Genomic DNA, 15,903 nt, shown 5'->3' on the forward strand with positions numbered 1-15,903 from the left:
AGAGAGAAGTGATCGGCCAGTGGAACAGTCAGAACACACACAACATGGATGGATTAAGCTCACTGTCTACCATGAGTATAGTTTGTGGCATCTCAAAAGAATTACAATAGTAACTTCAAAGATCACTGGTCATAAGTCACCATAAAACATATAATAATAACGAAAAAGTATAAAATATTGCAAGAATTACCAAAATGTGATACAGAGACACAAAGTAAGCATATGCTGTTGGAAAAATGGCCACAATAGAATTGTTCAATGCATTACCACAAACCTTCAATTTGTAAAAACACAATTATCTGTGAAGTGCAATAAAATGAGATGTGCGTTTATTAAACCTCTTAGTCTTTACTACCACTTTATGAGACAAATTCTACCCATTTTATGTATAAGAAAATTGAAACACAGGGATGTTAAATAAATTGCTTCAGGTTGCACACTAGTAAGTAGCAGAACCAAGATGAGAAATCAGCAATGAAGAAAAAAAAAATCTTCCGTATGTTTACATATAATTTGGACTTCCTTCACCAAGTGACTTCTCAACACTCAGAACTTATAAATTCATCTTTTTTCCATCCCCTTTTGTAACTCTTTTTTCGAGTGAAATCTGTCCTCCTCATTCACAGGTTGTTTTCTAGCTCTTGGGCAATACAACTAGGTTTTTGCTGGCAAAACTAAAACAAACCAGCATTTTGTAATAGATGATTTAGTACTTATCCACTTCTTCCGACTTCCGTCTTCAAACATACTTTTTAGGCATTTGACTTCCCATATATGTGTGGACATACATTACAATGCCTTCCTCATTAGGGCTTGACTGTACCTGGAGTCCTCCCTGGCCCTGTGTAACTGCCTTTATCTTTTGAAAGCAGGCCCTCCTGCTCACCTGCAGCCGCAGAAGGTAGTCCACAGTGCTGATGATGACATTCACAGTGGTGGTGTTGCCCATCTGAGTCCTCAGGAAGTTCTGAAAGTCTGAGAGCACCAGTGCTGGGTCAGAGCCCATCCCTGCCATGCTGAGGGAGCCAGGCATACCCTCTGAACTGAGCTCAGAAAAGACACACTATATGAAAAGTCTTACAAGGATACATGTTTGGGGCCTGCTAGATCTTACGGGTCAGGGCTGTGCCCTGAGTTCTCCCAATCCCTGATACCAGAAACTGGGTTTAATGAGCTCTAGGGGAAAGGGGCTGGGTATTTAGATGCACCATCTGAAGATTCTGAAAGCAGCTTAGCCTTGATGGCACTAAATAGCATTAGCCATGAAGTTAAAAGTCATTTTACATAGAATTTCTTATTGAGGAATGGGCAAACTGATGTCCCTGAGTGAGCAACTAGTTATATCCAAAGAGACATACCGAATTGAATTATAATTTTGCACCTGAAGGCTGTTTTCCCTTGACAGATCAATCTGTTCCACTCACCACTGTTATGTCCCTCACAAAGTAACTGCAGGAATCTAAAGAGGTCACGCGTAAACTCATCATTCTGGAGTACTTTTTCACCTTGAAAACAAAAAATGTTGATGAGCATTTGTTTGGCTTCTCAACACAGAACACCTTTTAATGCAAATGAATGCAAAATGATACAGTAGTTGTGACAGAATGGTTTGAAAAGGGACTCTGGATGAACGGTATAAAATCTGATTAAATTGAGCTGAGGCTGCAGAGCACAATGCCCAACCAATGCATTTGTAATGAAAACAACCAGGATAGGGGCAGTAAATGGTTCACGGTCCATAACCCATGCTTCACAGATGGAAGACACTTCTTTAATTAATCATCACACTGCTGAGTTAAACTCAACATGCAACTACCAAGCTTAAAATGTGTCTGCACTGAGGCAATTAAATGAGATCTCTCAGGATTCACACACATGGTAGGAATTCAGGCCAGAAACTCAAACTTACCACGCTCACGAACAATGACTGGTGATAAGAGAAAAATAGAAGAACACAAGGTGAGGAAACCATAAACACCATGAGAAACTGTCTTTAGTTAAGAGTGGCTCTATGAACACATTGGCCTGGATGCTGGCTTTTTCAAAGCTATTAAGGAAAACATTTTGCTGAAATGGAGCAAGTCTTTACAGATTAAGAAGCAGTAAACCTGGACTCGGACCAGAAACAGTTAATTAAGATTTTAATCCAGAAGAGAATGGCCTTCACATTCATTAGTTACTTACGTGTTCCTTCTTCAGTCACCATGCCCAGGCCTTCAGCTTTATTCTGCCTCTCAAATGCATTCAAATCAAGGACACTTTTAATAGACAAAAGGAAACAAGGTTCAGGACTATACACACAGCAAAAGCAGATTTCTAGCGTCAATGTATCTATTGACTAAGAAGATCCTGTTCCTATATTATCATAAATGGATTAACACATTACAGTGCAGTGGAAAGTCAAATGGTTCCTTGACTTTGTGCCAAGCAGTTATGTCTAAGGAAGCCTATAGCCCTCAGACTTTGTCAAATACATGGCAAGGGGTCATAAACACTTATGGTGACTAACCTCGTTTGTCTAGTTTGAGTTCTTTCTTATGAATCAAGATTTAGAAATGTTTCCCAAATTTAGGAGGAATAATATGTTTCTAAGGTTTTTCAAGGAAAAGAGTTTACTTTAAACTGCAGTAAATTAATGTTCACCTCCCAACTTTATTTACTTTTTCTGAGAATCACATAATAGAATAGTGGTTTCCAGTGCTTAGGAAGAGTAGTGATGGAGAGAGCTACAAACTTTCAGGTTTTGAAGGGCCACATCCTTTTATGGTGACTGTATCATTCAGGAGTCAATAGTACAAGCAATGTGATTAAGCTTTCCACAAGCAATGGCATCTTTAGGTGTTCCTGAACCTGTGACAAGTTGGCCTTTGTTTTTGTCCCTACTTTCCCCAATTTTCCCAGTCATAACTGCTGCCAAATTATACTTAAGAGGAAGCCCTAGTACAACCACAAAGCTTGATAATACTTTGAGCACTGTCTGATCACACTATTTCTAAGTAGGGTGGGTTCCATTTTACTATCAGAATCTAACCCTGTCCCCAGTCTGATAGGTTTCATAAAACCCAGAACATAAGGTCTCACAAGAGCATAGCTCTTAGGGAAGCTTATGGTCTCGGCCATTAAGACACCACAAAACTTGGCTTTTCTTCTACCATTGGGTAAAGAAAATGACTGTTAGACTGAAAAGACATTGGGAAAAAATCCAGCATCCTTTCCCCATTTTTAGGGAGTCATATACATTTTGCAATTTATGGAAGTTTTAAAGAGAAAATAGTGAAATCTCTATTGCCAACTTTGTCGTCCTCTCTCCCCGTGATTCTGATGGGAGAAGGACTAGCAGTGTGATGACTAATTAAACCTTCTCCTTTGGTTTTGCTGTCAGGGGAGGGGAATATGGGAAAGGACATTTGGACAGAGTAGCTTTGAAGCAGCAGTTTTGATTTTGAATCTGTGCAACACATGTTTCTGGTCCTTGCTCTGTCCCTAAACACCTATTTTGAATATTTTAATTTCTCTAGTGCTTAAATATTTTACAAAATGGATTATTTTTATAATCATCAAAAACCATTAAGGTATCTTCCAACTTCTATTAGAACTCAGTTGGCATTAAGTGTATGTCACCTGTCTCTCCAAGCCATCATTATAAAAGAGTTTAGTAATATTAAGTATTACAGAACACTGAGAGAATGCTTAGAAATTTCACAGATAATTTCATGAGCAATGTGGAACTGAATTGCTTTGATATTTACTGTCTCTGAGTTCACATGTACTATTTTAGCCTCAGAGAGTCAGATCTGGAAATATTACATTTTCTTTTCCTGAGAGAGATAATAAATGAATAGACTGGGGGGGAAAATGATATAGCTTGAGAACAAGGAATCATATTACAGCTCAGATATGCTCCCTACTGCCTACAGAATAATATTTACCTAATCAAATAAGGTTAGCAAAATTATGAAGTCCACCAAAAGAAAGGATCCTCCAAAACTTCAAATGAAAGACAAAATATTCAATTTTAAAGCATGTTTATTGGAGGCAATAAGCTAGAAAATGAAAACTTTGATTTTAGAATGAGTTGCAGACTATTCAAAATGCATATGAATTTTAGAGAAAGATTGTTGGCTCATTTCTGAAACAAGTAAGTATAGTAGCCTTGTGACTCTTAGTTATATATTGTTTATTTATCAGAGGGCTCAGCCATGAGGGGCAGCTCACACTGCTTGGTAATATAAACTGAAAGTTCAAAGCTTTATTTTTCAGGTTACGTCAAAATGCTCCCTTGTCAGGATATACCTCTGTCAAAATGTTGGATCACAATATGCACTCCACCCCAACAGCTATTCAAGCTCAAAGAATCCTTAAGGATAAAGATTAACAAAGTACCTAATAGGTCTTAATAAAAACACAGCCTTGAATCATAGTGAGGAATTCTCACTCTTTTTCACTCTCCTCTGGTTTGACATTTATGGGCAGTTAAGTTTGAGGAGAAATTCAATGTGCACACTTATTGTCCTAGGAAAACAAATAATCAAAAAGAAGGTAAGAAAGGGTGATTAAAAACAATAAAAATAACAGTGGAGGAATGTGGGTGTGTGGTGAATGGCAATTATTCCCCCTCTGAATGTGATTTGAATGTAATTCTGATGATGGGAGGAGCAATACCCATTCTCTTAGCTTTCTAAAGTAGGTGACTCTGTTCCCAGTAATTCTGTGGTAGGCCAGTTTATTTGTGCTTCCCCTGCTCTGCCCCCCTTTCCTTGCAAAATGAAGAGTTAAAAAAAATTGCCATGGTGGCTTTCTTACATTTACCTGCAAGACTGCATAAGACCAGAAAGGCTTTGAAAGAATCCGGCATCTTTTTTCTCCTTCAGGTAGTCAAGCATTTTCTGTGAGGGAAACACATTGCCAAGGGAAAAACAATGAAAACCTTGCCACAAATGCTGACCCTCTTAATCCTGACAGAGAAATGGCAAATCCCCAGCCACACCAGCACACTGAATTGGACCTTCCGCTTATGGAATCAGAATCTTTTGGAATGGACCATGCTAAAGATCCATTGGTACTTCTGCTAGGGCAAAATTGACACTCATGAATTTACTGTCTGACATCGCTACTATTTGGGAACCAGCACCAGGACTGTGATATAGCAATGTTTAATGCTGCTGAGGTATAATCTGAATAGTTCATGCTGTAAGTTTGGCACACAGGAGCAAGGAGCTTAGCCAGTATTGAGTCTAGTGGAAGCTCGGCATTTCTTTCACAGTAAGACTTTGTTTACTGTGTTCTCGGTACTGGGAAGGGAGGAACTTTGTCTGACATGATAGCAAGTTTGCTAAAAATAAATAAATAAAAGGCCCTGCAAGAAAATCCACTGATAGTTGGTGATGGAAGACAACAGACAGTGAGGGGTAACTTAGAAAAAGATAACTCTTGGCTTGACTCCGTGGCTCATTCCTGTAATCCCAGCAATTTGGGAGGCTGAGGTGGGAGGATTGCTTCAGGTCAGGAGTTCAAGATCAGCATGGGCAACTAAGTGAGTCCTGAACACTACCAAAAATAATTAATCAATTAATTAATTAAATAACTAAATAAATAATAAAAATAAAAAGTCAAATAATTATTAATGAGAAATTTGTTTGGGATGACCTAAAAACTGGAAAAAAATTATATGCAACAATGGTTAGTTATGAATTTGGAGACTCTCAAATTTCCTGGTATATAACCCTCCCGATGCCAAGAGTTTGAAATTTTACTTTCATGTGCTCACAGATGCTTTTAACCAGAGCCTGGAGTGCGTGGGAGACACTGGTACTTTCCTGTCTTCTGCAGCCAGTTCCAATTCATTTGTTGAATGAACGTCAAGTGCCAGACACTCAGCAGTATACTTTTGCATATTGTCTCATGTAATGCTCACTAGAAGGTAGGCTGCATGACGGTGGGGTGGGGCAGTTGTTTGTATTATTCACAGCTACACCCTCTGTACTTACAGCAAAGTTTAGCATGGTTAGCAATCAGTAGACAGTTCAATGAACGAATGAATAAATAAATAACAGGCATGTGGGGTTATCAACTCCACTTAACTGATGAGGTTACTTGCTCATAGTAAGGCAGGTAATTAGTGAAAGGGCTAAAATAAACCTAAGGCACAGGAAACTTCTTCTAGAATATATTTTTGCAGAAAATCATCTGCTGATAAAAAAAACTAAATGTTTTTCTCTTTAATCCAGGGTAAAAAGCTCTTTATCAAATATACATTTGTCTGAAGACTCCCAACCCTGAGTTCATCTGTGTTCCCAGATACTTTGATATAATTGGTCGCTAAGGACAAACACCAGCTGAGTGGTTTTGGGAAGCCTTCCTCTGTAGCAGTTAACACCTCTTTCCTGAAGCATGATGGGTATTAAATGGGAACACCTCAGGAACCTGCAAACCTCCTGCAAGGCCCCGTTACCTGTTGCACACCAGCGTTGCCTCCATTTAGAATGGCGATGCCCAGCTTCAGAGTCTCAACCACCATGGGGCTCATCTCACCTGCCAGGGCGAAGATTCGACTGAATCACCAAGGTAACAGGTGATAAGTCATGCTTACTGGGTTTCAACAGAACTCCTTAATAATGCCTATTTCTTCATGTCATAGCATGATTCCTCTGTGGAACTTATAAGGGCCTACCCAGAAGCTGGGAAAATCACCTTTGCTGGCGCTGATCATCTGAAGGACCATCTCGGCGGCACCACGCTCATGCAACCGAGCTTGCTGATAGAGGGTTTTCTGCTTCTCCATCTCTTTCTCCTGAAAACACACACACATACACACCCAAAATGTCACAGGGAAAGATCTGTTTCCACCCCTGCCAGAAAGTTCACCATGGTGTGGTGAGAGAGAGAACCTTTAGTTGTTTAAGGAAGGCAGGTCACATCATTTTGGGTAATGCAGGCCTTCGAAGACTATTTCCAGACACTATCCAGCTTTGTAAAACTGTCTACCCATAACTCATATTTTGATGATGAATTTTCCATTTTTTATGTTGATGAGCAATATAATCCATTCTCTTCGAATACTATAATTTTAGGAAGCAACGCAACATTAAAATGTGTTTGTTTTCAATGTTCTGTCACACAGGGAAACCTGCTGAGGGGTCACCTTGAGTATTTCTGGCTGAATGTTAGAAATGCCTGCTTTTCTGCACTGCTCAGACCACAGTTAACATGGGTTATTGGAATGTCAAAGCTCTCTAGACTGTAATTATATTCATTTATGTCTGCTTTGTTCTGCCATGTACTCTGGCTGTAATAGAGTACAAGTAGCCTAATATAGTTTCATCTTGGTACTTCAGGGTCCCTGTACTGCCTTAAAATAAAAATCACTATCAATCTGCATTTATGGAACAGTCGTGCAAAAATCATTCCAGTGTCTCCATTGCTCTGATTTTCATTTTTCTGTTTTTTTTCCACTTTGGATGTTTGAATTTGTCCTTCTATGGCCCCTGTTACTACCATACTTGAGTAGCATTTCTTCTTCTATAGCCTCCGTTACTAAGGTACGTGAGTAGAATTTCCCACAAGAACAAACTTAGTGAGGTGATTTACTTACTGGCTGCTACCTTTTATTCCAGACAGACAGACAACAGCACCACAACTAACGGGTGTGAGTTGGAAGATTTGCCAACTCAGACACTCCTGGTGGGTGAGCTTCACATGCTAATGTCAGCACTCACTTCTGAAGGCCTGGCCTACAGGCCTTGGAGGGCGGCTTTGTTTTGAATCTTCGTGAAAACTTACTTCAAATGTTTTTTCCTTGTCTTCCTCTTCTTCATCTTCTCCACTTTGACAACTCTGGATTTCGTGGAGCAGGAAAGGAGGAGACAGACAACCATATTAAAAGTGAATCTAATAAATATACCCCTGTTTTGCTTTGCAAGGTGGGGGACAGGACATCATTCACAAGAACCTTGCGGGACCTCAGCACTGTGTACAACCAGGAACATTTTGACCACTGTAGGGCAATGTTCTACTCTAAATACCATCTTTGCAGTCCCCATGAAGTTCAGAGATAAGAATGAGAACACTGAGATCACATTATCAATGGGGGCCTACCTAACTTAACCACAGACCTGAACTCTTCTGCCCTATTAAGGGTCTGGTATAAATGGGAGCCAGGGATGCAAGGAGCTGCTCCTTTCTAGATAGAGCCCTAGGGGCATGACAGTAAGACTGGGGATGACTAGGATGTGAATCCTAAAGTATCCTTCCCACTGGGGCCTTGTGGTATGGCTAGATAAAGGAATGGGTGTCTCTATACCCCAATACATCCTCCATTCTGCCTGAAAGTTTCCCATTTGAGAAGCAGTTTTCTTATCCACTCAGCATTCCAGAGGTCACTATATTCCTAGGTGACATAGAACATCTATGGTCACTGTATCTTCTAGAACACTGGGATCTCCCTCTAATTTCTTTCTTTTGTTTTTTGAGTCAGGGTCTCACTCTGTTGCCTAGGCTGGAGTGCAGTGGCATGATCAAGGCTCACTGCAGCCTCAAACTCCTAGGCTCAGGTGACCCTCCCACCTCAGCCTCCTGAGTAACTGGGTCAGGTGGGTGCCACCATGCTCAGATTACTTGTTTATTTATTTTTTAGGGAGACGAGCTCTTGCTATATTGCTCAGGCTGGTCTTGAACTCCTGGACTCAAGCAATCCTCTCGCTTCAGTCTACTAAAGTGCTGGGATTATAGGCATGAGTCACTGCTTCTGGCCGGTTCCTCTGGTTTCTAATGCTGTTTCCTTCACCTGTTTGAACTCTTTGATGTGTTCTGAACATTGCCTAAAAATGCAAGGTAATCTGTATGACTAAGTGCTGTTTAACTGGCATTAGAACTGTCACTTGAACCTAACCGCCAGTACCCGCTGTTTCTGCAAAGCGTTAACATTTCCTTAGGAGGCTGGCTTACTAATGTCATCCTTAGCAATACCTGGAACCTATGTCATGACCAAGTCCCAGGCCTGCTGTTCAATATGACAGTTTCCATGCACCTGAAGAGGTCTAAGGGAAGAGAGAAAGACTGAGACAGTGGACAGAAAACCTAGGTGTACCTTGGCCATCATGCTGGAATAGGCAGTATACAAAGGGTCGTCTTCCAATTTGCTGAAAAAAAAATGGAGGAAATACTTAGCAGGCCATTCTTTGGACCACAGAAAGACTAAGAGTCATATAAACCTCCAATTATATATGTACTAATGAATGCATTAGTACATATGTAAAATTAGTAGTAATAGTAAAATTTATATGTACTAAAGAATGCACTAGAAACCCCCCTCCTCCACTCTGATTCTTAGAAACCACAAAATCTGAATCAGCATTGGCTTGACATGATATTCGGGAATGAAGGTTACAGCTTCAGGCTGTTTAATCAGCTCCATGTCTGGCACTATGATGAGAGGACTGTGGCTTGATGCAGTTTCCCTAGACATTGCTAGATGGCCAAAAATAGAGCAGTAAGGAGGGTTGCTTGAATCTGGCTTTCCTCTCCCACCCACTACCATCTGCAAGTGAAAGACCTGGGGCAGACACAAGCACCCCTGGTGCCTAGGAGAAGCAGGGCTGACCTCCTTTCCGTGAGAGCATTGCGGCTAAAATGGAGAATGATCTGATGAAGTGGGTCAGGTTGCTTTTCTGTCTCTTCCTCCTCTTCCTCTTCCACCTTGGGAGATTTCTACACAAACCAACAAAGACAGTTTTTAGGCATGAATTCTGTCATGTGCCACAAAACTGCATGCGAACAAAGCGCAAGGCACAGAGTGCATCAGATTGAAAGCACAAAAAAGAAATCACTATGTCATATATTTATTTCAAAATAGATGCCCTAAGGATGCAAGGTTTGGGGTATATATATACATTTTTTTCCAGCCAATTGAAGAAACATTCCAATTTCAGGTTAAAAAAATGAAAGAAAAAGCAAAAGGCTGACCGTAAGGGAAAAGCTACCGACCCGATCAGCAGAACTGTCATGCAAGCTCTGGGCACCCAAGTTCAGGAGGGAAACACTGCAGAGTCATGTGAGAGACTGGGTCTCTCTGGCCAACATCTGAAAGAGCTGGGCTGGAGATAGGGGTAGGGCCAGAGTCACAAAGCAGTGGGGCCCCTGGAGTCTAATACTATTCTGGAGTCAACCCAGCAAAACGGTTCTCTTTTGTAACATAATCGTTGATTCTAAAATTTTCACTGCTCCTGAGGGTTGCCATCCTGGAGCTACAGGCCTTGTACTTTTCCTCTTATCACGTCTTTTCACTCTCTTCTTTTACAGAAAGGGAAATAGCAGCGGATGACAGAGGTAAAAGTGAATTTTCTAGCAGTGGCAGAGACAGCAGGGTGGACCCTATTTGGTAAATTGGTGATAACTACATAGGTGGTGTGAATGGTTCAGAAGGAGGAGAGGGCTGAAGTGATGCTCACAGTCAATTCACACTAATCAAGGAATCAGGAAAACTGAGAGAGTGTCTTTCTCACCAACAAAAATATCTGATAAGAACGAAGGACATAAAGACAAATGGAAGGAAAATGACAGAAAAAAGGGGAAAGGAACAGAGGGGATGGGGAAAACAAAGAGAAAGACATACAGAAGAATAAATACAAGAAACACAGCTAGGTGCAGTGGCTCATGCCTGTAATACCAGTACTTTGGGAGGTGGAAGCGGGAAGATTGCTTGAGCCCACAGATTCGAGAACAGCCTGGGCAATTTGATGAGACCTCGTCTCTACAATAAATTAAAAAATTAGCCAGCTGTGGTGGTATGGGTCTGTAGTCTCAGCTGCTTGGAACCCTGAGGCAGAAGGATCACCTGAGCCCAGTAGGTCGAGGCTGCGGTAGCCATGACTGTGCTACTGTACTCCAGCCTGGGCAACAGAGTAAGACTCTGACTCAAAAAAAAAAAAAAGTGAATATGAGAAACACAGAGTGAGACTAATGGGGAGAGTAAGTGATAAGAGAGAAAGATAAATGGGAGAAGGAGGAGAAGGAGAAAAAGAATTACGGCTGATCAAAGAAGAGGAGGGTTTACTTTCTGAACTAGAATGAGGTTCTGTGGTGCCTCTGTGATAAGCTTTTTTCCTATTGCATGTCATTTTAAGTGGTTTTAGAGCATGAAGTCTGTTAGAGACAGGGCATGCCAAATTTTCTGAAGAGTCAGATAGAGAAATATGAGATGCAGGAAGGATATTTAAATGCATCTTCCCCAAAGCAGAGCTATCGATTAGGAAGGTGGGGCTTTGGCTGGGGTGGCCTCCTGCAACAATGGTGCTCAAAACTTAACTTAGCATGAACTCCCATAACATGGCTGTGCATCTCAAGAAATATTAGTTGTTAACAGTGAAGATGATGAGGATGATAATAGTATTAGCACCTCCAAGTGAAAATTCATCCTCTGGCTCTTATGACCATTAGCAGGGCCTCCCCTGAGAATTTACATAGTTAGTTCCATTCAAATGTATACACTTGGTTCTTTGTGAATGCTAAATTATTACAATGCACACACATGAATACAAAAATCAAATTCGTTCACAACCATATCTGCTCCCAGTTGAGTCAGTACTTACAGCCAAATCCTGTACTAGTTTCTCTTCAAAGGAATACTCCTCTGTTTCTATCCAAAATCTCTGATAGCCATGGAGGAAGAGGTTAATAGAGCGGTGCCTGAGCGGAAGGGGCAAGAGTGAGGTCAAGAGGGATCCATGGAATTCATTATTTTAGTTTGGGCAGTTAATGGTTAGTAAGCAGGACAGACTTTTGTACAATTCTTATCTTCTGATTGGTCAGGGTGTCCAATAGCACACCATAACCCTCTATTCCTTCGTTTCAAAGAAACTAGAACCCTTTACCAGGTGGTTCCTGAATATCAGAGCACCTTCTGAAAATAAGAATGGTTAGTACAAAACATGGTGGTGTCTGTAATACTACTCTGGTCTCACAGCATCTCTATCATATTTCCCCTCCAATGAGAAATAAATCACTAGGGCAAGAAACATTCCTCAAGTATTTGCTTCACATGGCAATTTGGCTATGACTTTAGGCCGATCACCTGTCCCGGTAATTCAATGTAAATGGTTCTGATGGTGGTTTAGTCTCAGGTTTACAGTCTCTTTTTGTTCTCCAAGTAGTCACACTAGCAAGGTGCTCCAGCTTCTACTTAGCAAGGCAAGGCTTGGGCATGTTACATCATTAGCATATTTCTTGTGTGCCTGTGAATTCTAGCTATGCCCATGGTATCTGGGAACACTGAAGAAATGGCATGAGCTACTCGCTATAATCCAGGATTCACTTCTGAGAATATTAGCTGCTGCATAACAGCCAAGTATATACCAAATGTGAAGAGAGTGGTGAGGTAGGAAGGGGAGGAAAGAAGATAAAAGTCAATGCTAGAGCCATTAAGAGCAGGTTGTGGTTTTCACTAGAACACAGCCCTGCCATCTTTCTTCAAAATCTGACCAATCAGAGTTATTTTTAAAAATTGTACAAATTTGAGTTTTTATGACAACATTAAATCATGGTCAAGAAAGGAGGGGTGTGCAGAGAATGAGCAGGTCTCTCCACAGGTTACATTACCATTAAAATGTGTATAAGCCTGTTATACTGAGTTTTTTCATTAACCTTTTCCAGCCAAACCAGTTGAAAGGTGCTCAGGAAGAAATTGTTAATTTTGTGTCTGGAGAAAAGCATACAGGTTTTCTTTTAAAAACTAAGATCAGAGAAACAGTTTCCAAATAACAAAATAAATCCCTTTAGCCCTTTAGTCTGGAAAGTTCCATGCAGTTTCGATCAACACAAGGTGGAAAAGAGGCATTGTCTCCATCATCAGCTTCTTAGCTGTTGTTATGAAATTTTCTTACAATCCTTTATGCTAGAGAGAATATCTAGAGCAACTCTTCTAAAACAACTGCATTAGGAATGCCAGGTTTCCTCAAGAACATAGCGAATTCTTGAACTTCCTCTTACTCTAACAGGGGTAGAATTACTGAAGGAGCAGTCCAATTATGTAAGTATGAAACTAATATTTTCAGTGGGCTTTGAAAACAATGCTTGTTTTTGAGAGATGTAATTTCTGCCTAGCTATCCCAGCCCTGGAGACATGTACTTAGAGCTAGGCTCTTCTGGAGACAAGTTAGTACAGCATCAGGTAGAGAGCTCAATGAGGGAGGTAAGTAAACACTTTGAGAAAGCAAAAATCCCATGTACTTTTGCTTTTTCTACTGAGCTGTGAATTTCACTTTTCTTTCAGGACTTCAGCTGCCTTCAAGTCCATGATGTCTTAACCTTTCAGCTTTCAAGAATTCTACTTGATTTAGGAGTGCCCCATTTTCTCCCAAAGATAGTAATCTGTTTTCTTGAGAGAGACCTGTTGGAGCAGGTGTGTCTCAGAGGCCATAATTCTCAACCATCTTCAAAGACGTTAAGTAGGAAAGCTCAGATGGTCAGATGGTCAATTGGCTCAGGACAGTACTAAAGGACACTCAGGACAAATGATAGCCAAGAGTTATAATTTGATAAAAACAAAATGTCAAGCATAGGAATGGTCCTTTATCTGATATTCCAAAGAAACACATCTACTCATATGAGATTCAGAATATACTTGTCCAAGTCAGTTTATTTTCCCTGAGTAGGTGGAAATGTTTCTATGGCTTTGAAAGTTGATGAGCAAAGCTGATATCAGTCACCAGCTTTGTTTAATGATCTCAGGCCCGACCTTACCTACTCTGTGAGAAATTCGAAGATGGGAATGTTGCCACATCACCAAAGATACTGAAAGTCAGTCTTAGTAGTCAACACTGGCCCAGTCGGTCACTGATATTCTTCTTTATGTTTTCAAAAAACTTTTCAGTAACTTTCAAATGTTTTTTATTTCAAAGTAGAACCTTAGGCTGGGTGTGGTAGCTCATGCCTGCGGTCCCAGTATTTTGGGAGGCCAAGGTGGGAGGATCACTTGAGGCCTGGGGTTCAAGACCAGCCTGGCCAACATAGCGAGACCTAAACTCTACCAAAAAAAAAAAAAAAAGAGCAAAAGCTAAAATATTTAAAGGCACTGTGGCCCTAACAGGCCTTATTGGTCATCTCTAGCTTTGCTACATCTTGACAGCTAATACGCTGTGTTAAAAGATTCTCAAGTTACATTTCTGCCTGCTGAGGAAACAGTAAGTTTGGTGTCGAGTGCCTGAGCAGAGAAATATTGCCTGTTGATGAAATTTGGGGTAAAGTGTTTTAGAAAACAGTTTTCTTTTTCCAGAAGCCTTTACGTCCTCACAAAGAACCCCACCTCAGCAAAAGCAGATGCCTCTATATGCTTACTTGGTTGACTTTATGGTGCAAATGGTGAGCTGAACTGGCACTAAGGAATCTCATCCAGTTTGGGTTTTTATGCTTACCTTGATTGATTGAACGGTCCCTTATACTATGCAGACTGCAATAACTCCATAAGCCAAGGACTCCAATTTCTATTCCTTGGATTAAGAGTGTGAGGACCAGAAGAAAGCACAGCTGTGGGAGGATACCTCAATTCCTATCACTGGCTCACATTCCAGAAAATAAGGAATACTTACCTGGGCAGGTTGTAGAGAGGGGCCATCCTGAAACAGGCCACCACTGCCCGTTTCCGTTGCTTTGACAACAGTTTGTGCCAGACGGCCTTCTTGGACCTCAAAGGCTGTTCCACCTGAGAAGAAACCACATGAGTAGGTGCACACAAGGCTGATCTTCTGGTGGCAGATGATTGTCACCTGTAGCCAAGACTTCTTAACCCTGGAATAATTTTGCCTTCTCAGCTGTAGTTAGCAATATGTACCTAGCAGTGGATGATTCAGTTTATGAAGGTCTTAGTTTTTCATCCTACTCTCAACTGTTTCTAGTCATTTACTGCTTAATATCATTTGAGTTAATGACAAGAATTTGTAAAACGATGGAAGAGAAAAGAATTGAGGGGGTCTTCTTTCTCAAGGCACCAAGATGACACTTGGGGGTAATCTGGTATAACTCTTGCTCTTTGTCTTCTCAGTTTTAGGAAGAAATTTGTCACAGAGAGCTGAGTGATGAGAGGCTTTATATTCTCCAGGGTAGTTTTGCTTCCTTACTCCTTAGGCTTGATGTTCCTTACCTGCTCTAGATGGAAGACAGCTGCTGAAATTCTCTGTACTCGCTCCACTGTCTTTTCTGGATTGGAAGGTTCTTCACTCTTCAGAACATCCTTGTAGAGGTTTAATTGCCATTTTACAGCTGGGTCATCAGACTGAAAATTGAAGGATACCCATGACATGAGCAATTTCCTGTATCTCTTATACTGAAAAAGCCTTTTAATCCTACCCTGGTTCCATAGTAATCAAGACTCTCTTCTATTATTGCTTCAACCTCATTTCCTCTATTATTATCTTCTGGAATACTGTAGATGCTATGGAGAAATTTCTCATTCTAGTTTTTTCTCATCTCTTAACTCTTCTATTTTCTACCCCTTTATCTCTCTATGCTGCAATTTGGGTGATTTCCTTAAAGCAATCTTCTAATTTATAAACTCTCTTTTCAGCTATGTCTAGTCTATTTTTTAACCCATTTGTTAGATCTTAAATTTCAATGATTATTTTTATTTTTATAATTACCATGAGGTCTTTTTTTTTAAACCCACCTCCCCCTCTCCTTTAAAAAAAAGTCCATTTATTGCTCTATGGAATCTATTGCTTCCTTTATTTCTCTTTAAATATTTTAGACTATATTTATGTTTAAATTTTTTTCTACAGGTTCTTATACTTGAATTCTCATTGTTTCATATGCTGACTCTAAAGATGGTAGATTTTATTATGTGCTTTGTAATAAAAAAAGTGAGCTTGTCTTCAGGAGGAGTTTCATCTATTGTATCTCATCTCATATTTTAGAAGG

At 40.4% G+C, this 15,903-nt stretch overlaps 1 protein-coding gene across 2 annotated transcripts in view; it reads right to left on the minus strand.

Annotated features, from left to right (window-relative positions):
- Positions 1 to 15,903, minus strand: part of RYR3 (ryanodine receptor 3) — a 160,337-nt gene that overhangs the window by 36,723 nt on the left and 107,711 nt on the right. For both annotated transcript variants that reach the window (XM_008050522.1, XM_008050521.1), the window contains 13 exons: positions 15,131 to 15,262; positions 14,580 to 14,692; positions 11,586 to 11,682; positions 9,599 to 9,705; positions 9,086 to 9,137; positions 7,780 to 7,833; positions 6,691 to 6,790; positions 6,452 to 6,531; positions 4,810 to 4,886; positions 2,185 to 2,258; positions 1,910 to 1,927; positions 1,425 to 1,505; positions 887 to 975 (listed from right to left, as the gene is read on the minus strand). In XM_008050522.1, coding sequence (XP_008048713.1) covers positions 887 to 975; positions 1,425 to 1,505; positions 1,910 to 1,927; positions 2,185 to 2,258; positions 4,810 to 4,886; positions 6,452 to 6,531; positions 6,691 to 6,790; positions 7,780 to 7,833; positions 9,086 to 9,137; positions 9,599 to 9,705; positions 11,586 to 11,682; positions 14,580 to 14,692; positions 15,131 to 15,262 — 1,074 coding nt within the window. The remainder of the gene's footprint in view (positions 1 to 886; positions 976 to 1,424; positions 1,506 to 1,909; positions 1,928 to 2,184; positions 2,259 to 4,809; positions 4,887 to 6,451; positions 6,532 to 6,690; positions 6,791 to 7,779; positions 7,834 to 9,085; positions 9,138 to 9,598; positions 9,706 to 11,585; positions 11,683 to 14,579; positions 14,693 to 15,130; positions 15,263 to 15,903) is intronic.

Source organism: Carlito syrichta, unplaced genomic scaffold (genome assembly GCF_000164805.1).
Source record: "Carlito syrichta isolate Samal-C Ts95f unplaced genomic scaffold, Tarsius_syrichta-2.0.1 Scaffold148494, whole genome shotgun sequence".
Taxonomy (NCBI): Eukaryota; Metazoa; Chordata; class Mammalia; order Primates; family Tarsiidae; genus Carlito; species Carlito syrichta.